This window comes from Leguminivora glycinivorella, chromosome 20, assembly GCF_023078275.1.
Source record: "Leguminivora glycinivorella isolate SPB_JAAS2020 chromosome 20, LegGlyc_1.1, whole genome shotgun sequence".
Classification (NCBI taxonomy): domain Eukaryota; kingdom Metazoa; phylum Arthropoda; class Insecta; order Lepidoptera; family Tortricidae; genus Leguminivora; species Leguminivora glycinivorella.
Window position 1 is genome coordinate 13,631,789 of NC_062990.1, and position 22,745 is coordinate 13,654,533.

The 22,745-nt window shown below is 37.7% G+C and overlaps 2 protein-coding genes and 1 long non-coding RNA gene across 3 annotated transcripts; 1 reads left to right on the top strand and 2 right to left on the bottom strand.

Annotated features, from left to right (window-relative positions):
• Positions 1–692: 692 nt before the first annotated feature.
• Positions 693–5,165, bottom strand: LOC125236947 (germ cell nuclear acidic protein-like). The gene is made up of 6 exons (XM_048143866.1): positions 5,157–5,165; positions 4,749–4,833; positions 4,039–4,137; positions 2,903–3,352; positions 1,968–2,174; positions 693–984 (listed from the first exon to the last, which is right to left on the bottom strand). The coding sequence occupies exons 1-6, from the start codon at positions 5,163–5,165 to the stop codon at positions 761–763; spliced, it is 1,074 nt and encodes a 357-aa protein (XP_047999823.1). The 3' UTR covers positions 693–760.
• Positions 5,166–6,573: 1,408 nt separating this feature from the next.
• LOC125237168 lies at positions 6,574–16,812 on the bottom strand. The gene is made up of 5 exons (XM_048144153.1): positions 16,693–16,812; positions 16,331–16,379; positions 9,572–9,919; positions 8,517–8,714; positions 6,574–7,397 (listed from the first exon to the last, which is right to left on the bottom strand). The coding sequence occupies exons 1-5, from the start codon at positions 16,723–16,725 to the stop codon at positions 7,279–7,281; spliced, it is 747 nt and encodes a 248-aa protein (XP_048000110.1). The 5' UTR covers positions 16,726–16,812; the 3' UTR covers positions 6,574–7,278.
• A 530-nt stretch (positions 16,813–17,342) lies between these two features.
• Positions 17,343–21,561, top strand: LOC125237169. The gene is made up of 3 exons (XR_007178300.1): positions 17,343–17,398; positions 18,259–18,363; positions 21,375–21,561. It is a non-coding gene; the product is annotated as an uncharacterized LOC125237169 (long non-coding RNA).
• The last annotated feature ends 1,184 nt before the right edge of the window (positions 21,562–22,745 follow it).

Genomic DNA, 22,745 nt, shown 5'->3' on the forward strand with positions numbered 1-22,745 from the left:
AACCTCCGACGACATATTTAGTCACCAATTAAAAGAACTTTTACTATCGACACCACTGTACTCAGTTAAAGAGTACACTGAAATGTACAAATATTAATGGACATTGATAAAATAGCTTTTTTTATATTATTATTATTATCTTTGATTTTTGACATTGTTTTTAGCACTTATGACGTTTGACATTATATTCACTAGGAAGCCCTAGTACTATATACAAACATTTGTTTTTTGGACATTACTAATGTAATTTTATTTTTTATTTTATTGCTTTATTATGACATATTATTATTGGTTTACTTTTTAATTTGATGATTATTATTGTTTGTATCAATTATTTTCTTATTATTATGTTGTGACGATCTTTTTGTGAATTGGTGCTATTTTTAAGTTAAAATAACATGTAATTTTCATCAAGAAATAAATATAATCTAATCTAATCTAATCTAATCTTTTTTTCTTGAAAATGAATTTTCTTGATTTTTTACGCGACTAAATTCTAACTGTACTTTTGTTTAATAGTAGTAGAAACATCGTGAGGAAACCGGACTAATCCTAATAAGGCCTGGTTACCGTTCGGGTTGGAAGGTCAGAAGATCAAATGTGAGCTTTTTATTTACAAAAAAAATCTAAACCAAAAAAAAAATATATTGAAAATGTAATTTTAGGATCAAGATAGTAAAATTAAAAACGGCTTAGGTACACAAACAAATTTAATACCTCAAATTGTGCTCAGATATCCGATGAATTAGGATTCGAACTACTATGTATTCGTAATTATATCTGATGAACTATGGTTCGAACTGTTAGAATTATATTCATAATCTTCCTGTTCCACTTTCTCATAGCTTTCTTCTATGTGTATAGTGGCGTCCTCTGTGTGTGAGAAACAGTCTTTAGGGCACGACATGACGCTTCGAAGGACGCAGGAGCAAGTACAATGCTTGGTTTGCACTTTTGTTCCTGGTTTGCAGTCGGTCGCGTATTCTGTACAACAATATTATGTGTTAAAATTATATCGGATCAAGTCCACAACATAACGAAGCACGCCGCGAGGCAATGTGTTGTTGGTCGGCCGAGCGCGCTCACTGCTTCAGCCTTGGCACGTCTACATTTAACATTTGCGGCGCGAGTACATTGCCTTGCAGCGTGCCTCGCTCTGTGTGGACCAGGCTATTGACAACGCTAGCCGGCCTAGCCAAAGTGGCATTGTTGACGCTAGATGTCGATAGAAATGCTGTCCGTTGCGCCAATACAGAAGAACGATAAGAATAGCTACGATACGCTTACGAAGCGTAACCTTTTGTGACGTTGGCTAGCAGGTAATCTGGTAAGCCTAGTACTTCTTGACATGCTAAAATTAAGCTTTGGAAACTACTACATAAATGGCCGCATGTTTGGATTTTCATCATCTATCGCGTCATGCGGTACCTTTGCATTTGCAGATTTGTAAGAACGGAACGGAATAAAGGATAAAAACTACCATCCTAACAACAACGATGACATCTAGAAAATCTTAAAAGCTTAAAATATATATCAGCAAACAAGTACGTTATATTGTGTAACGTTTAGGAACATTATAAAGACTAGCGCTTCAATTGATAAATTAAATTACTTAAATATCTCACACAACAGTACTGGTGCGTAGGGATAATAACGAAATACATTTCCCGAATTTCTGTTTTACAAAATTTGAAAACAAAATAAATAATATAAATAATAAATCTTGGGGGACACGTTACACAGATCAACCTAGCTCCAAACTAAGCAAAGCGTGTACTATGGGTGCTAGGCGACGATATACACGAGTATATAGATAAATACATACTTACATAGACTCAGGAACAAATATCTGTGCTCATCACACAAATAAATGCCCTTACCGGGATTAGAACTCGGGACCGCGGCTTAGCAGGCAGGATCACTACCAACTACGCCAGACCAGTCGTCAAGTTTAGTTTTCAACTCACCGCGCAGAATCAGACTCAAAGTTTTATCGGTTTCTTGCAACAATTGTTCATGATGCTGTCCAGTCTCCACACCATCGTCTGAGCAAGGTATGCGAGAACAGAATAAGATTCCTGCACCGTTGCATGTACATAATTGGCAGTCTGGATTGCCAAGTTCATCCAGCTTCAATGTTGCATGTTCATTGCCTTTACAGCTTAAGGCCTGGTCTGAAAATTTCAAAAAAATATAAATTAAGTCGTGTCAGGCCAGACAGTAGGCACAAACTACATTAGACATCTCTTTTCTACACCTTATAAAACAACTAGCATTTGCCCGCGGCATCTCTCGCGTTAAAAAGAGACAAAAAGTAGCCTATGTCACTCTCCATCCCTTTAACTATCTCCATTCAAAAAATCAAGTCAATTTGTCGCTCCGTTTTGCCGTTACTACTAAACGGATTTTCACGCGGTTTTTACCTATGAATAGATTAATTTTGAGGAAGGTTTAGGTATAAATACTTCGTTTGCTGAGATTTTGTTTGAATTGGTTTAAACATGACGACATTTGTTAATCGAATTGGATAAAATCCCGCTGGCTGAGAGCTTTAAACGAAAACACTGCCCATACTGTTTAAGCTATACCTACCCAATCCAAACAATGTATGGCGAAATTTTGTCTCTCTAATAGGTCTACTAAAAGAGTCCGCGATGGCATGTCTAATTGTCATTTACGGATAACTTACTATAACCACTTTATGATAATCCCCGTGCGTAGCCGGGGCGGGCCGATAGTAGTAATCTTATATATAATAGTACAAGTACAGAAGGCTCACTGCTCTGATGGTCACAAAATGCCGTCTTTCATAATTCCTACCTACATTAACAAACGGACCGCACGCGAGCAGCCGACATTGAGTCATATTGCGTCGCGCAAAGGTGACGACTGTCTTACTTACTTTTGCGTTTCTCATAATATGCATTAGGAACTTCAATATCTTCATCATTATCCGGTGTTGTAGGTTCCTCTGTTGCTGTATCAGGTTCTTCAGTCAATTGTCCAGGGTACTCTGTTCTTGATTCTACAGTATAATATTCTGGTTCAGTAATGTCATTATAATCTGGAACCGGTGCCTCAGTATTACCATCATCAGGTGGCAGTTCTGAATTATAATCAGGTTCTGTAGAGGGACCATTGTCTGGTACTCTCGTTGCATCATCGGGTTCTAGAGGTGACTCAGTATTATCATAATCTGGATCAATAGGCGATTCTGTATCATCATTCGGTTCTGTAGGTGACTCGGTGCTATCATCGTCTGGTTCTGTGGGTGACTGTGTATCATAATGATCCGGTTCTATAGTAAAATCTGGTCCATCTTCCGTAGTGGATTCAGGTTCCTCCGTAAAATCTGTAAAATTTTCTTTGTGCTTGAATTGAATGAGCCATGGCAAGTGCTGGGACAATGCAAGGACGACGATGATAATGATGAAGTAGTGTTTTCATGCGATTAGTCATTTATTTATGTGTAAGTAGGTGGAAGTAATTTTTTTTTTAATATTGGGGGACACCTTACACAGATCAACTTAGCCCCAAACTAAGCAAAGCTTGTACTATGAGTGCTAAGAGACGATATACATACTTAAATAGATAAATACATACTTATATGCATAAAAAACATCCATGACTCAGGAACAAATATCAGTGCTCATCACACAAATAAATGCCCTTACCAGGATTCGAACCCAGGACCGCGGCTCAGCAGGCAGGGTCACTACCGACTGAGCTAGACCTGTCGTCTAATTGGCATTGTAATGATTTTATTCTTTTTTGTTAAATCTAATTACTTATTTACATTCTGAAATTTATAATCAGTACTTAAATAAGTACCTAGTATTTAATCTTATTATTTATTTCGTGCAACTTGAGATAAAAAAATAGAACAGTGATTTAATTAGGTATGACATAATTATCTGATGATCATAATTATTTATGTGAGTTTCTTGGTGCAAGAATATTTTTTTGTGTTTTTTTTTTTGTATTTGTGTTTTAAAATAAGGATTTACGATACAGAAGTTCTTTCAACAGGAATATTACCGTCCGGTGGTGTATCTGGATAAGTGGTTTCATCGTGCGGTTGCTCTGTCCTCGAATGCGGTATAAGGACTGTGCTTTCTCTGAAGAATACTCTTTCCGCTGTAAATATTTTTATTATTTAAACGAATCCCAGAGTGAGTTCAGTACCGTTATCATGAGTTTGATACTGATTATATTTGCAATCAAATCATCATTTACCACGAGTTAAAATTTTTTAGAATACCTACTTCACTTGATAGGGTAAACCTCACGGAAATTGTATGTAATCTTTAGTTTTAGTAAGCACTCTTTGGGCGCTGTTCTCTTTCTTCATACAATTAAAGTATTTTTTTGTGATATTAACCTAAGTCACCTGTTCCAAAAAGGTCAAAAACTAATGGTCATTGAAGTGTCTAAGTATTACAAATAAAAATAAAGAACTTGTATTTTTTTCTTTTAAATAAAAAAAAAAACATTTTAAAGATCTTAATATAACAAGGAAAAAGTAAAACAGAAATATTATACAAAATTAATTTCAACGAATTATTAATAAATAATCTGAATTTACGGTCATTATCGTGTTCTGTACCGTCCCTGAAATCTGGAATAAAAACGTAAAAAATATTAGTTTTATGTGACTATTACACAATGTAGAGAATTCTCGAGTGATGTTTTATGAAACGAGGCGTGAACGTGAGGCGTTTTAAAAGTGGAATAAAAACAAAACGCACCTTTGTTAAAGAACCAATCGTCGTCATTCTTTTTTAAAATGTTATTTTTCTTCCCAAAAAGAGGAGATGCCAGAGTCAATAATACCTGAAATGAATAATATAATAAAACAATACATTTCTTTAAATTCTAAGACATTCAAGGTGATTATTTTCCATATTATCACAAACCACCCCGTGAATAAATCTTTGTAAAATATTTAAAGAAAATTGTGTTAAAATTCAATTGAAATGAAACTTTTTTTTATAAATATTTTTTGTATTTGTTGCATTTGGGTTTTTTTTTGGTGGTATTTGTTGCATTAGTGCGTAAACGTCAATTCACGGTCAATTTTTTAGTTTCATTCCATCAAATAACTATCGCTTTTGCAAATTCAGAGATAATCAAATGTTTTAGGCTTCTTTCATTACCTTGTCCATTTTAGACATTTCCTTATATTTTATAACAAAAAAAAACTTACATGAGATAAAATAAAGATGATAACAGATTTCATCCTAAAAGATGGCCGTCTAAATGCGCACAATTTACTTTCTTAATATTCAGAAATAAGATGTTGAGTAAAACAAATCGATTACAAAGCAATAATGATGTCTGATAAAATTGATGGATTCTTCAATTTTTGCGATAAATGAAAATTTAGTGACGCATCTACGAGTGCAACTATGAGTAGGTAGGTATAGTATATTATTTCATCAGACAGCTGACGTTTTTAGGGTCATAGTTGGGCTTAGGATTTTTTATCGCATACCGTGGTTCTAAAATCGGAGGAGTCGCCGTATGACAAAATTTCGAAGTCAGTGTCCAACAGTATAATGTCATATTAAATATAAATATTTGTACATTCACATTGTTACTGAGTTCATTTTAATCGAACATAGTTAATTTAAACTAACAATATTTTTAAATTAAAGGAAAAATTCACACTCAGACAGGACTCTAACCTGCGACCTATGGCCTTGCCGGGGCCAACTCGCTTCCAACTGCGCCACGGAGGCCTGCTGGATGTGTGCGAATTTATCCATGCCTTCCTTCAATTCCCAACCGCCTTAGGGTGGCGTTATAGCAATCATCTACCCGTAAGAATAGATCTTAACAGGCACTGGAGTCTCAATTTACATTGATGTGCTAACCCATACTAAATTTGTTTTTTATCATGCAGAAACGTCTGCGAGCGAAAATTATTGAATCTTTTTAAATTAAAGGAAAAATGGATTCACACCTCCGCACACTTATCCACGTGGATAAGACTTCTGCACGCTTTGGCAAGTATGTCAGGTGAGAGTGACTGATGTCTTATCCACAAGGATAAGGCTCATGATAATAACTCGAAAAGAGGACATTCGCACTTTTTCAGAAAATCATTTTATGAAAAGTGCTATCCGATGGAGAATTATATAGGGAACAATAAATGTGGTATACATTTTTTCGAAATAAGGCATATTGACAGCAGAAAAAAATAAAGTGTGTTTTTTTTGTATGGGACCCAAAAATAGGTATCTTGTTTCTCAGAAACAGTTAGAGGTCCCGCCTTCTACCTCTCAAGACATTGTTTATCTACTTGTGTAGAGTAGGAAACGATAAGCAGATTTTTTATACAGGCGCTGTTTTTTTTAGTCCAGTCAAAAGTCGACACATTTTCAATTTTTTCGTTTACTACAAAAAATGTATACCACATTTATTGTTCCCTATATAATTCTTTATCGGATAGCATTTTTCAAAAAATGATTTTTTGAAAAAAGTGCGAATGTCCTCTTTTCGAGCCACCCAGCCCACCGTGCTCCGGCAGGACTCGAACCTGCGTACTTTGAGACTTCATAATTCTGAAAATTTTCTATTTGCAACCCTAGGTAATATCTAAAGGGTATTGCACAGACGGCAATGCACCTTCTGCTATTGCAATAGGGTTTGGAAATAAAACACAATTTTAAAGTTCATCTATTTACCACAGATCAAGCAAACGTATCTACTTAACGTGTCAAATGAACTCAGTAAAATCCACTGAGTTGTCCGTCTCAACAAACACATTAAAAATGCCTCGTTACGTGATATTTGATTGCAAAAACAAAAAAAAAATATGAACACTCTCCCTTGAGTATTCATATTTGAGACATATTTAAAATCACAGGCATGTAACAACTTCAGCACAAAATCTGACACGCCCGGCCGCCATACAAATAAATGAACTTGTTTCTTCTATATAAATCTAGTTCATTTATACTGTTCATTAAGAAAGGTGCATTAACTTAAAAAATGCGAAGGAAGTGTTCAAACTGTCCACTCAGTTGACACAGTATTCAAAACGTTTTTTGCCACACTAGTAGAGCGATCTATTAGAAATTTGAGTGGTCTTTTGGTACAATGGTCTTTAGACTCTTTAGCGAAAAGGCCGCCTGTTGTTTACCTCTGTAATAAAATTTATTGTAATGTGTGTGTTCCTTTGTACATTTCTGAGGTTATGCAATAAAGTGGATTTGTATTGTATTGTACAAGTTGAGCTATCTATTGGCACAAGCTGAGTTATCTATTGGCACACTAGTTAAGCGGTTTGCCGAGTGGGCAAGCAACCGGACAGGATATGATGTCCTTTGTAACACACGTACAATCACACACAGGTGTGGATTGGTACATCCTTCCTGGTTCGCATGGGTATTCTGAAACAGAAATACATACATAATATAAAATGAATTCCATACTAATATTATAAATGAGAAAGTGTGTGTGTCTGTTTGTTTATCCGTCTTTCACGGCAAAACGGAGTTACAAATTGTCGTGATTTTTTAAGTCGAGATAGTTGAAGGGATGGAGAGTGACATAGGCTACATTTTGTCTCTTTCTAACGCGAGCGAAGCTAGTTAAGATAGTAGAAAATAAATCAAAGAAAAAGTGTTCAAATCCACCTATGCCCAAGCCGAGAATCGAAACCGGGTCTTCAGCGAACGTCCTGGCTACTAGACCACGCGGCGAAAAAAATACCAAGAATATGTCGTACTTTTGATTTATTCCAATATTTGGAATAATTATCTATAGACGGTCAACCAACTCTTGGTACTAAAAAAAGGCTAGGCGTCGAAAAATGTAAAATTATCAGCCAATTGTCTTCATAAGGCGCGTACCTTTCTAAACCGACGTTGGTGGAATCATCAGCAAGCCATAAAACACTTAATAACCTAGCCACAAAATTAAAATTTTGAAAAAACCCCCGACCGCGACAAAGTAGACCGATTTTCATGAAACATGGCTACGAACACTCTCGACTAACTCAGCTTTCAGACAAAAAAAAAAGTAAATCGAAATCGGTTCATCCGTTCAGGAGCTACGATGCCACAGACAGGCATACACATAGACAGAAAGACAGACAGACAGACAGACTAAAATGTAGCCTACATCGCGTGTCCCCTAGGAAATTTGAATGTCGTGCTTTCTTTAAAAGTCAAGTTAGCCTAGATTTGGTTAACGGCCTATACATATTTCTCTAATAACTATGTTAGGATAAGGTAAGACTTGGTTAGACTTATTAGATTAGAATTAGTTGCAACTTTATTAAATAACCTAACCACAAAATTAAAATTTTGAAAAAACCCCCGACCGCGACAAAGTAGACCGATTTTCATGAAACATGGCTAAGATAAGAACACTCCCGACTAACTCAGCTTTCAGACAAAAAAAAACTAAATCTAAATCGGTCCATCCGTTCGGGAGCTACGATGCCACAGACAGACAGACAGACGGACAGTCGTTTTGAGTCGGGGGTTAAAAAAGCATCTACTCACCGCTAAAATGCGTAGGCACTCCTAAAACGTAATCATTATAGGTCACCGGGTCCAGTTCTTGGACCAAAAACCCTCGGTCCTTGCACTCGAAGGGAAAACAGATCATCATAGCCTTCTGATAGAGACACGTGCACATCTTACAACCAAACTCGTCTTGAATGCGCACGTATCTGGTGTATGTGCACTTGGCGACAAATCCTGCAATTTTATGAATGAACACAAATAAAACATTTGACTTAGGTCCTGGTAAGGTATGTGATAGGCTAGTAGACATTCCTACGCGTTGATCACGTAGACAACGTAGTAGTGATTGAATACAGATAAACCACCTCTCCATACGATAAGGGATTGCCTCTGTCACGTAGATTAAGTATATATAAGAAACAGTACTTGAGTATTGGGGGAGTGTTAGGAGATAGGTTGAAGATATTACACCTATACACCAGAACTGACTACAGTGTTTCCATCACCCAACTCCCAGGCTCTCAGCCTATTTCAGTAGGTACTCAGAAGAATGGCCGCGATAGCGATGCTGATCCGCGGAGCAAAATATTGGCCAGCCCTCTGGTCACTAGGAGCATCTAAATATGAGGAGCTTAGACAGCTCCTTATAGATGCACCGCGCACTAGTCCCCACGGTCCCAGGGTTTTGATCCCAATCGCCGCAAATATGTAGCTACTGCCAAGGGTGACATACTTGCGACGTTTGAGGTCTTCAGCCAAGGATGCAGCCGCACCAGTACCAACTTTGGTGCTTCGAAAATGGGACGGCGCTAGGTTGTTTACACAGACCGGGCAGTCGAAAGGGGAGACCGAATGAACGCCGTCCTGCTGGTCACCCAAAATATCGTTGGGCGGATAGAGTGAGCTCGGCTGCGGTGAAACCTGGTACGATACCGCTCACGACCGAGCAGAATGGCGTTCTCTTGTGTTGAAGGCCAAAACTCATTTTGGGTTGTCGCCCCAGCCAAGTAAGGTGACTGGTGCGTAATGAGAGGTATCAGGCAATTTATTGCACTAAATACTAAATATATTTATTTTAACTTAAGGTTTACCTTTACGATTATTCTTTTGTTTTTCTCGCAGTCTATCTACTTTTGCTTGATCCACTTTTATTGTAGTCGTATCCAAATATTCATCATCTCCTTCGTATATACCATAAGGAGTCATTGGGTCCAATTTAATGGTTTTCTCAGTTGTTTTATTTTCCTCCTCATCTTCATATTCTATGACTATTTCATCACTATCAGTGTCATTTCCCATTTGTGAAGTGTTATTGCTTTCTACTGTACTGTTAGTGACATTTGTCATTGCTACCAAGTCATTTAGATGAGCATCTTTTTCTGGTTCTCCTGTAATGGCATCTTTTTCATCTGAAGCGTACAAAGCTTCTTCTTCTGCCTCTGAAATATTAAATTCAAAGTAAAATTATTTTTGTTTTAGTCTGAATACTTATCATTATTATATTTTAGTATCTTGCACTCTTCTATCTCGCACTTATGAGATCCCGAAATTAGCCGAAGGGTAAAAGCCGAATCGTCAACTGATTTTAATCGCACTGTACCTTTATGTTACAAGAAGTCAAAAAACTTACTTTGGGTTTAAAATTAATACATGATTTAAATCTCAATTATGTACCTACTATTACTCTCTTTATTTCTTTCTAGTCTTACGCTAGGACAGGGATTATAATACGAATATAAATGTACAAAATACAGAACCATTTACCTGCTATTTATCTAAATATATAAAAGAAGAAGCTGACTGACTGACTGACTGACTGACTGACTGACTGACTGACTGACTGACATATCAACGCACAGCCGAAACCGCTGGTCCTAGAGATTTCAAATTTGGCACGTAGGTTCCCTATATAGTGTAGAGGAGCACTAAGAAAGGATTTTCCAAAATTCACCTCCTAAGGAGGTCAAATGGGGGTTCAAAGTTTGTATGGGGAAACAAGATTAGTTTGACTAATTTATTCGAAACTTCACAGGAAGATTCCTTAAGACATATGACTGAATACGTGTTTCAGGTTTTTTGAAAATTTAACCCCTAAAAGGGTGAAAAGGGGGTGATAAAGTCAAAAAATCAATATGGGTATCGTTTTTATGGTTTATCGGGTCGCTGATCACGATAAATACAACGTTTTTAAAATCTAACGAGGCGGAAGTGAAATACCTTCTCCCCTGTAGTGGTGCAATGGGGTTTAAATATCAAAAAAATATATAAAAGAGGATATTGACTGACTGACCGACATATCAACGCACAGCCGAAACCGCTGGTCCTAGAGACGTCAAATTTGTCAAGTAGGTTCCTTATATAGTGTAGAGGAGCACTAAGAAAGAATTTTCCAAAATTCACTTCCTAAGGGGGTCAAATGGGGGTTCAAAGTTTGTATGGGGAAACAAGATTAGTTTGACTATTTTATTCGAAACTTCACAGGAAGATTCCTTAAGACATATGGCTGACTACGTGTTTCAGGTTTTTTGAAAATTTAACCCCTAAAAGGGTGAAAAGGGGGTGATAAAGTCAAAAAATCAATATGGGTATCGTTTTTATGGTTTATCGGGTCGCTGATCACGATAAACGCAACGTTTTTAAAATCTAACGAGGCGGAAGTGAAATACCTTCTCCCCTGTTGTGGTGCAATGGTGTTTAAATATATAAAAGAAGATATTGACTGACTGATTGACATATCAACACACAGCCGAAACTGTTGGTCCTAGAAATTTCAAATTTGGCACAAAGGTTCCTTATATGGCGTAGAGGAGCACTAAGAAAGGATTTTTCAAAATTCTCCTCTTAAAAGGGTGAAATGGGGGTTCAAAGTTTGTATGGGGAAACAAGATTAGTTTGACTATTTTATTCGAAACTTCACAGGAGGATTTCTAAAGAAATTTGACCCCTAAAGGGGTGCAAAGGGGTAAAGTCAAAAGCACAATATGGGTATCGTTTTTATGGTTTATCGGGTCGCTGATCACGATAAATACAACGATTTTAAAATTTAATGAGGTGGAAAAGAAATATTCTCCCCTGTTGTTGTGCAATGAGGTTAAAATATCCAAAATAGCCATAAGTATAGCTTTAGTTTTTATCTTTACTTCTGGTTCAAGAGATTTCAAATTAACACGGAAGTTCCTTAGAGGAGCACTAAGAAAGGATTTTTATAGTTCACCTCCTAGCATGATAATTTGACAGGGGCAAGGACAGGGACAGGGACAGGGACAGGGACAGGGACAGGGACAGGGACAGGGACAGGGACAGGGGACAGGGACAGGGACAGGGACAGGGACAGGGACAGGGACAGGGACAGGGACAGGGACAGGGACAGGGACAGGGACAGGGACAGGGACAGGGACAGGGACAGGGACAGGGACAGGGACAGGGACAGGGACAGGGACAGGGACAGGGACAGGGACAGGGACAGGGACAGGGACAGGGACAGGGACAGGGACAGGGACAGGGACAGGGACAGGGACAGGGACAGGGACAGGGACAGGGACAGGGACAGGGACAGGGACAGGGACAGGGACAGGGACAGGGACAGGGACAGGGACAGGGACAGGGACAGGGACAGGGACAGGGACAGGGACAGGGACAGGGACAGGGACAGGGACAGGGACAGGGACAGGGACAGGGACAGGGACAGGGACAGGGACAGGGACAGGGACAGGGACAGGGACAGGGACAGGGACAGGGACAGGGACAGGGACAGGGACAGGGACAGGGACAGGGACAGGGACAGGGACAGGGACAGGGACAGGGACAGGGACAGGGACAGGGACAGGGACAGGGACAGGGACAGGGACAGGGACAGGGACAGGGACAGGGACAGGGACAGGGACAGGGACAGGGACAGGGACAGGGACAGGGACAGGGACAGGGACAGGGACAGGGACAGGGACAGGGACAGGGACAGGGACAGGGACAGGGACAGGGACAGGGACAGGGACAGGGACGGGATAGGGTTAGGGATAGGGATAGAAATAGGGGACGGGGACGGGGATAAAATGCAGGTGGCTCAGTGGGAAGGTATTAGTAAGTAGGCATCGGCGAGTATCCTGCATCCGTAATAACTATTACATTCAATGTGCTGTAAGAAGATCGTTGTTTGCTTGCCTTTTATATGTTTACGTTTGCAATAAGTATAAGCAAAATGGAAAAAATTGTAAGCGATAATGCAAGGAAGTACTTTCTACCCTACCGACCATAGCGTCGAGATACTGGCTATGTGGGTTGTATGAAGTTTCCCCAGTATAAATATTTAAATAGGTAAAATACATACATATTCGTACCTACTACCTACGCTGTGGTCGCTTTGTAACAATTCTACAATCATTGCAAGAATTTATTTTAAAGCAATAGTAATATGTGTAAGGTACTGTAACTAAACCTCCGCTCACCTTACCTATTTACTTACTTACTTGACTAACCAACAGTATAGCTAACCCCCCTTTAAATATACCCCGTAAATTTGGCCTTGTGATCGTCTAGCGTGAATAAGTAGAACCCTTCGACGTGAACCGCGATAACCTAGATCCTTTAATGAGTATCAGCTGTATTTTTGACTAATATTTAAAATTTTATTTATTTATATTTTAAAGAAGAATAAAGGTTATTGTAGCATAATAATATAGTGTTATAGAAGAGTATTTTATCAGATTTAGGCCTAGAAAGTTATATGTGAGGAAATTAATGACGTAATGAAGAAATTTTAAAATAAAAGTTAGTGAGTGAAACATACATGAAATAAATATTAAAAATTATTTTGGAAAACAACCGCTACGCTCTATTAGTGATCCTGGCTTGGGTACGAACTTGCGTTGCGGAATAGGATCCTTAATCTCAATCAAACTGCTTTATTGAGAGTCCTATGCCAAGCCAGAAGGGCTATCTATCTACTAACTAACCCCCCCTTTTATTTTGTTTCTTTTTCCCTAGCTAAACCCCCCCGTTCCCCAATACTGCTAATAGACCATAACTTCTCGATCCTTCTAATGTATCATCAAGGCTCCGAGTAGTTGCTACCACTGAGAACGAAGTAAATAAGTCTAGTAACTCCTTGAAGCTTTTGACTTGTCATCAGTGGACGGCGCTCGCATGCCACTGGGCCCTATAACAAACCTATGCTTTTTATTCCAAAGTATAGTTTGTTTCCCTAACCAACTTGATAGAATTTACCTTGAAAAACTAGTTAGCAACACTCACTGGCTCGATGCTACATGAAGAATCAGAAATTGCTACCACAATTATTAGTTTCACTCAAATAAATTAAGTAATAAGAGATTTTATAAATTACCAGTTTTACCACATATTTTAAGATAGTAAACACCACATTTAAAGTCCATTTAAACCATATAAATAGTAGTAGTTAAATTATTTCTCCACAATACACGTTGACCAATTATAATAGAACTCTACTTTCATAGAAATAGTGTGTGACTCTACCCTACTCCTATTGTTTTTCCTACTCTAACATATCTGAAACACAGACCCTCACTTACCATAGATCTTGTGTTCAGAATATGTACAAGTGTATCCCTACTAGAACTGTACAGTTCAGCCAGCGAAGCTGAGATAGGCAACCTATAGGCTTGAGTTCTGATCCCCCCCTCTGCTCTTGCCCGCGGGCTAGGGTAGCAGAGAGTAGATCGCCCTATCCGTGTATATATCCAGTATTCTAGGACACACCAGTACCAGCCACGTGGAAGACCCAGCTGCGATCAGACTTTACTTAGATATGGATCGATCACAACCGAAATCCCCAGCGACCAAAGCCAGCATGGACCAGAGCACCGAGTAAATAAATATAAATATATATAGGACCCCAGCCTCAAATACTGCCGACTTCAGTGAGCAAGGATTACTCCTAATGTCTTTCGTCAATCGTGAAAGTCCTCACTTCCATCTAACAGTTGGACTCTTTGAGACCGGTGAGAAAATACGCTTTTGTAAGTAAATAAAAGCGCCCAAGCCCTCCACTTGGAACAAAAAGACCCCTAAACGCCTTATGTTTAACAGCCGCAAGGTATAAAGCGCTTAGCCGGACAACAGTCTGTCACAAACAATGATCTGGCTTATAACTTTCACTAAATAACCCCATGGAAAATTACTAAATTCAATTTTACTGACCAACTAAATAAACGAATGAAGTTTCCTTTACGTGCTATAATCTAAGCTTAGTTTTGCAAGAATTACTCCCTACAAAACCAAACACAGACTTATCTCCAAGCACCAGCCATACATCGACCCAGTCTTTGTATTGCTTGACGGCACTCATGAAACAAAGCACAGAAAACTTCACTATACACATCAATTTAAATGTAACACTACACTATAAATAGAACACTAAATTAACCCCACAACTGACAGTAAAGCAATTCCACCACAGGTCTAAATTCAACTGTACGACGATATTGTCCCCGCACAATCAAACAAAGACACAATTTCAAAGTTTACAATCACTTAGAATAATTTCCAAGTAAAAACAAACAGAGAAATAATAGCAGAACAACTTCACTCACCAGTATAACACACGAAAGCCAGAGACACTGTTAGTCTTGTGGATATTGTAAGAATGACACGCGTCGGCTCGCTCCGACCCTTTTATAGATTCAAAGAGTGACAGGCGACAAAAAGGGCGACTGGCGACAAAAGGGGCGACTGGCGACAAATATGGCGACAAAAGGGGCGACTGGCGACAACTATGGCGACAAAAGGGGCGACTGGCGACAAATATGGCGACAAAAGGGGCGACTGGCGACAAATATGGCGACAAAAGGGGCGACTGGCGACAAAATGGGCGACTGGCGACAAATATGGCAACAAAAGGGGCGACTGGCGACAAATATGGCGACAAAAGGGGCGACTGGCGACAAAAGGGGCGACTGGCGACAAATAACAATGGATAGCCGCTAAATTACACTCATAAGTAAAAGGTCATAACTGTTTTGTTTACTAAGTCGTACGCCTTAGGCATTAATGTCCAAGACAGCTCAGCACGTACGTTTTTGCTTCTCAATAGTAACATCTGCATGACTGCACGTGTTCCAAAGTGATATAGGAATAATTTTATTGATACCTAGTTAAGCGACGAAGAGTTATGTATTGCGGTTAGTATAGGTATGCAGATATTTTTTTGTTAAAGGGTTTTAATTAGATTTGTAGATCAAATACGCAGTAAAATATCATTTTTGTTTCTAAATGCTACATTAAACACATCCAGAAAGTATACTACTAATCATTATCAACTTTCATGACCTGTGATTGAAATCAAGACATAATATTGGAACGCTACGCAGCTGACAACTGTCAGTGTCAGTATTTCGTCCATGTGAACGTAGTTTGTTGATAAATACGTTTTTCCAACCTGTTTTACATTTAATAATAGTGAATTTTATCAGTGATGACGTAACTAAACATGTGATTAACCATCAAAGATATTATTTGTTAAAATATTCAATGAAATCCCGAAGGAAATATGCACCAAAAAGTTGGTCAAGGAAAAGTTGATTCGCCGTAAGTTTTATATGTAATAACGAGTCCATTTCCTCGTCATAGACGCTTGTTCTGTTACAGTACAGTCAGCCAAAACCGGACCGTACAGCAAATAGATCAGTTACAATGGCCCTCCAGTCGAGAATTGCCCCGCTTTACCTTAATCGAAATAATCGCGGACATCTGTACCTACAAAGAAACCTACGGATCCAAATGAAAATCTTATTTTTTGTAAACGTTTCAATAAGAATACTTTTATTACGCGGGCGAAGCCGCGGGTAAAAGCTAGTTATTAATATATTATTAATTCTTACCTTCAATCTGTTCCCCGGGATACCCAAAAGTCACAGTCATGAACGTAACCTGAAATGTTAATAATATAATATTTATTGAAGATGAGAACGTTGGATAGAGTCAGCTTAAAAAAAGAAAGAAAGAAAGAAAGAAAGAAAAGACATTTATTCAGTACATCACACATACACAGGACAAAATGGTGAAATTAAAAAAAGAAATTAATAATAAAAAACAAATACACAAAAATATCCTAAGAAAATTATATACACACAAACAGAAAACTACACTTGTGTGTCCAGCATATATTATATTATATTAGTAAATCGCGTATATTATTAGTAAAATGTTACAAAATAAATACACGTTTGTAAGAAAAACTAACGCTAAGTACAGCAAAAGAAAGGCAGTTTCTCATTTTCTCATTAAAGACAACAAAAAAGACAATGTTTTTTCATAGTAAAATTAATTTAGGCGATGACTATGAGTATTGAGTATCATAATTGACTCCCAAGATAAATTAGTTCAGGTAGCTACGTGGTTTTAATTTTTAGAGAAGTAGGTATGCAAATCTCATAAAATTATCATCAATTTTTGGGGATCTATAGCCAAATGGTAAATCGGTTTGCTTATTATGTCCATCTAAATATGTTTCCGTACGTCCATCTGTGTATCTGTTTGTCTGTCTGTCTATGTTTAAGCCATTCTACCGGGGAAACCGTAAGATATGCATAATGTATTATGGCCTATGGGCCACCTAATAAAAAGCAGCTAGAATTCAAAATATTAATTTAAATCTTTAGTCAAATTTTAAAATACGTATTATCAAGTCATTATTATGAAAATTCAAAAGAAAAGATTTTGAAGCATTTATAAAACTTTAAATCATGAGCCATTATAATTATCAAGAGATTCGAGAAAATTCAAGGAAAAGACATTTCAAAGCGTCTATTATCATTATGCTTGAAATCGATTACTACATGCGTTCTAGTAGATAAGTATACTTAGGCTTCCTGTTATAGAGTTTTAGGACTGCTGTCATGTATTATACACGATTATTGATATGTTTCTTAGCTGTGAGTGTGTGTAAGGTATAGATATAAACTGCCTATATAGTATGCTGCCTGCTAAGCCGCGGTCCTGGGTTCGAATCCCGGTAAGGGCATTTATTTGTGTGATGAGCACAGATATTTGTTCCTGAGTCATGGATGTTTTCTATGTATATAAGTACGTATTTATCTATTTAAGTATCTATATCGTCGCCTAGCACTCATAGTACAAGCTTTGCTTAGTTTGGGGCTAAGTTGATCTGTGTAAGGTGTCCCCAATATTTATTTATTTCTTTAGTATTAAACTCCCGTGAAACTCAGACATATTTAAAAATATGTTAAGCGGGTTACTCACGTATGAAGTCGATATAACGCTCGACATCTGTCGCTCCATTTCCGAGGAGCTTTTTTAAGAGTAGCGACCCCGCCTCTACACATCAGAGCGCGGCGCATACTGCGGGCTAAACGGAAATGGAGCGAATCATGTCGAGCGTTATATCAATAAAACGTGAGTAGCCCGCTTAAAATATTTTTAAATATGTGTACATAGTATTTATTTGAAAAGCGCTGGTGGCCTAGCGGTAAGAGGTAAGGTTCGAATCCCGGTAAGGGCATTTATTTGTGTAATGAGTACAGATATTTGTTCCTGAGTCATGGATGTTTTCTATGTATATAAGTATTTATATATTATATATATCGTTGTCTGAGTACCCACAACACAAGCCTTCTTGAGCTTACCGTGGGCCTCAGTCAATCTGCTGTGTAAGAATGTCCTATAATATTTATTTTATTTATTTTTAATTTATTTAACACTTCACAAATGGAAAATGAACGCACATACGTCAACATTTTTTTTTCACAAAATGGACAATATGAATATGTCATTTTTTTTTTTCTTTTAGATATCTGAAGGGTTCGAGGCTGTAAAAGTTATCGCTCACGAATATTATGACGACGTCAGTAGAGAGGATTTGACAAAACCGCTATCAGACTCCAGTTCTGTCGAGGTAAAATATGAACGCTACATTACTAGTTTTAAGCGTTTTTTTATAAGGTGCATTACGGCCCAGCCACGACATTGGTCTAAGCGCGACAGCGGTGAGCGGCAACCATACATGCGAATGAAAAGTCCCATCGCTGTGTCTCGCTCCAATGTATGGCCGCCGCTCACCGCTGTCGCGCTTAGACCAATGTCGTGGCTGAGCCGTTAGGGTAATAACGAATGACCGAATTGCTTGGTTAATTTCGAAAGGGGAATCTTGATATGAAATAATGGTGATTTTAATGCGACTTTCGGAATTACCCAATGCATCTTACATGTTTTTAAGTTGTTGACATAATTTTATATTTTTTCTACTAAAAATGACTTACTTTTTCGATCCTAACAGGAAAACAATGTTTTTCTTATTGTGTTACCATTTTCCATGTAGTTTGTACAGGATTAAGGTAACAAAAGTGAAAATAATACAATAAACACTTAGATTAAAACTTACAATAAAATTTATAAATAGAAAATTTGGCCCAGGTGCCGTAGCCGAATGGAATTTCTCCGACGCGAAACGAAAACTAAACGCCGCGAAAGGTAGTCTGGCTCTGTCGCGCCAATACGCAAGAGCGATAGAGATAGATAGCTACGAAAGTGATATTATCGTGAGCGTTTGTGCATTCGGATATGCACACTGATCCGCTGAGCGAAGTATCCCTTTGGTTACCAGAAGCGTCTATAAGGCACTTAGATAGAGAAATGTAACAAATATATGGAAATTCTGGGATCCTGCTCATCACGCATCACCCCAGATCACGAACGCTGCAAAGTGTTCAAAACATACATACAATCACGCCTGTATCCCATAAAGGGGTAGGCAGAACACATGAAACTACTAAAGCTTCAGTGCCACTCTTGGCAAATAAGGGGTTGAAAGAAAACGAAACTGTGACATTGCAGTGACAGGTTGCCAGCCTCTCGGCTACGCCACAATTTAACCCATATCCCATAGTCGCCTTCTACGACACCCAAAGGGGGTGGTGAAATTCTTAACCCGTCACCACACAGGATAACCCAACGTTCCAGTGTTCAAAACGTCGGGATGTAATTCGTTTCCATAGTTTTACTTCACGAACATACTTCAACTATCGCGCTAACCGAAAACGATGGCTCAGTGACCCAAAATGAGACTTGGCCTCCGATACAAGACAGCGCCACTTTTCTCGGTCCTGCGCTACCTCTCGCCAATTTTTGACTTGGAGTTCGCACAGATCCGCCTCCACCATGTCGCTCCAGCGATACCTAGGGCGTCCGGCAAGTTAGTCCTCCTGCCTGGCGACCCAGATATGCTCTTTTTCACTGTTCCTAAAGATTCTCCAGCTTCCATCCGGTCTTCGTTTGGGGCCCAATATTTTCCGTAGGATCTTCCTCTCTGCAACTAGCAGCATATTCTCCTCTTTAAGTGACGTAATATAATTAAATAGTTATTAAGAAGAAGAGCTAGTAATTAAAAAATTTGCATGTCATTAACTCAATATACTATTCTTCACCTTAGGTGAGTTCGGTGACACTTCCATAAATTTTGAATTACGCATACTATGTTCGCTAAATATTCTTTCGATTTTTTTTTTGCGTAAAATAAAGAAAAATATATAAAAACTGTCTATTTAACTAAATTTCATCAAAAATGAGAGAAAAATAATATTATTCTTAAATAACACAATGCTTGAAACGGAAAATACTAGGGATGGATGTTGCGTTTCATACATTGTTTTTGAAAAAGTAACATTGTATTTCTCTCATATTTGATGGAATCTATTTAATAAGCACTGATAATGCAATATATTAAAAAAGTATAGTTTTTAGGGTTCCGTAGTCAACTAGGAACCCTTATAGTTTCGCCATGTCTGTCTGTCCGTCCGCCCGTCCGTCCGTCCGCGGATAATTTCAGTAACCGTTAGCACTAGAAAGCTGAAATTTAGTACCAATATGTATATCAATCACGCCAACAAAGTGCAAAAATAAAAAATAGAAAAAAATGTTTTATTAGGGTACCTTCCCTACATGTAAAGTGGGGGCTGATATTTTATTTCATTCCAACCCCAACGTGTGATATATTGTTGGATAGGTATTTAAAAATGAATAAGGGTTTACTAAGATCGTTTTTTGATAATATCAATGTTTTCGGAAATAATCGCTCCTAAAGGAAAAAAAAGTGCGTCCCCCCCTCTAACTTTTGAACCATCTGTTTAAAAAATATGAAAAAAATCACAAAAGTTGAACTTTATAAAGACTTTCTAGGAAAATTGTTTTGAACTTGATAGGTTTAGTAGTTTTTGAGAAAAATACGGAAAACTACGGAACCCTACACTGAGCGTGGCCCGACACGCTCTTGGCCGGTTTTTTAATTATTGTTCATTATTTTTTTGTAATACAATAAATTATTAAAAAAAATGCGAACATAGTGTGCGTAATTCAGAATTTCTGGAAGTGTCAGTCACCAAACTCATCTAAGGTGAAAAATAGTATAATCAATACAATTTATTGCTTGTTTAAGGTTTACACACTGTATTGCTTAGACCTCCTTTTGACGTCATCTTCCTAATGTGTTCTGAACGAACTCAAAAGATCCATACCACAGTATAATAAAGAGTACTATCGTACAGTATGGTCACTCCCGCTCCCCGCTGAAAGTGCCGCCCACCCCCTCTCGGTTACCTTACAGTTACCGCCTGTCAAAAACGCGAACAGTCGACCTGTCATATTTCACTCATACAAGCATATTACGCGTTCACCTACACGAGCTAAGACTGTGTGCTAGGAATGCTCTTTCAATATATTTGATCGCATATTTACTAATATTATAAAGAGAAAGTGTGTGTGTCTGTTTGTTTGTCCGTTCTTCACGGCAGAACGGAGCGACGAATTGTCGTGATTTTTTATGTGGAGATAGTTGAAGAGATTGAGAGTGACATAGGCTACTTTTTGTCTCTTTCTAATGTGAGCGAAATAAAATATGAAATAAATTTACAGATGCCTGACGAAGAAGCCGAAAAATTAGTCGGCGGTGCATATTGGGACAGTAATTCTGACGAGCGCGAGCTACTATCTCCAAGAGTGATGAGTGTTCCGATTAAGAAGAAAATGTGTATGTTAACTCCACCCAGAGAATATTGTGTGGAACAGATAAAGAAAATTAGTAATAAAAATGTTAAAAGTTCTGACTTTTATTATGGCTTTTTTCAAAAATAAAGTACGCTACATTACTCCCATGTTTTCACAATATTGATTTTTTGCGCTTATTTAACTCAGAATCGTTTGTACATTTACAGTACCTACAGAATAATGGCGATGCAGCGCCATATCACTTGTTAGGTTTTGATTTATAACTATGTCAAATATTGAAATGGCTATATTTATGTTGTATGTGCGAATGCGAATAAGTAATTCGCAACTCGTGGCGATTTAAAACTCACTCTACGTTCGTGTCTCAATTTGTCAACATTCGTTTATAGAAGTTTATCGTACTTACTTGTATCGTTATGTACTATTACAACTCTTACATAATAAAATGTATGCCGTAATATGTTTTTATGATGTTCATGCAAGTTAAAACAAGTTTCATGCAAAAAAATTTAGATTTGGAAAAATAATATTGGGACAATTTTTTTGATGTATATTTTAGGTAGGTATGTATAAAAGCTTTTAAAGTTCAAACGATTCTTGAGTGAAATGAACACAGAAACTCAAAATTTTAAAGAAATTTGTGTAATAATTTTTTCTGAAAAAGGCTCATTAGATTAGTAAGTATTTTTGGAAGTCGATTCTATTTAAACAATTCGTTCAAGAGTTTAATATAACATTGTTGATGGTTCAAATAGGTTCTAACTCATGTCTTCTTTTGACGTACTTTCTTATTTTATACTATTATCCTGCATAGTTACATACACAAGTGTCTATATAAAACATACGTAATTTAATCAGGAGTTACCTTGAAGTATTTTAATTAAAACATATCTAGCAAACGATTCTTCAATCGATCTTGAAGAGAATCTATTTGCTACGATTGAGCGAGTTTAAACAGAATTGAAAACCAAATAGGCAGTTGTAATTTGTACATCTTAACCAATGGATCGATCTACAATTTTAACAAAATATTTTGACGATGTATATGTCTTTGGTTTTGACAGTGCTGGTGGCAACTATTATTAGTGTTCAGGTCTATACTGAGATATTTAAATAGTGATATTTTCTATGAAACTAGGCGTTAATTTTCGAAAATCCATGTTAATCTAAATAAGAACATTACTTTGGTAATCCTCGAAAAGATTACCTGCGTCAGAAGTGCCAGAGTAGATTGATTAAGCACGTTACCTTATTGGATGTTGAATAACATTAAGTTGT

Bases quoted from the DNA above. Each gene is read 5' to 3' on its own strand.
- LOC125236947 (XM_048143866.1), bottom strand. The intron at 4,138-4,748 runs GTGCGTTTTGTT...AAATATTTACAG, and splicing joins CGATTGGTTCTTTAACAAAG to CGGAAAGAGTATTCTTCAGA. The intron at 2,175-2,902 runs GTAAGTAAGACA...TGAAATTTTCAG, and splicing joins ATATTATGAGAAACGCAAAA to ACCAGGCCTTAAGCTGTAAA.
- LOC125237168 (XM_048144153.1), bottom strand. From the start codon at position 16,725: ATGAGAAACTGCCTTTCTTTTGCTGTACTTAGC. The intron at 16,380-16,692 runs GTTAGTTTTTCT...TTAACATTTCAG, and splicing joins TTTCTTTTGCTGTACTTAGC to GTTACGTTCATGACTGTGAC. The intron at 7,398-8,516 runs GTGAGTAGATGC...TTTCTGTTTCAG, and splicing joins AGTGCCTACGCATTTTAGCG to AATACCCATGCGAACCAGGA.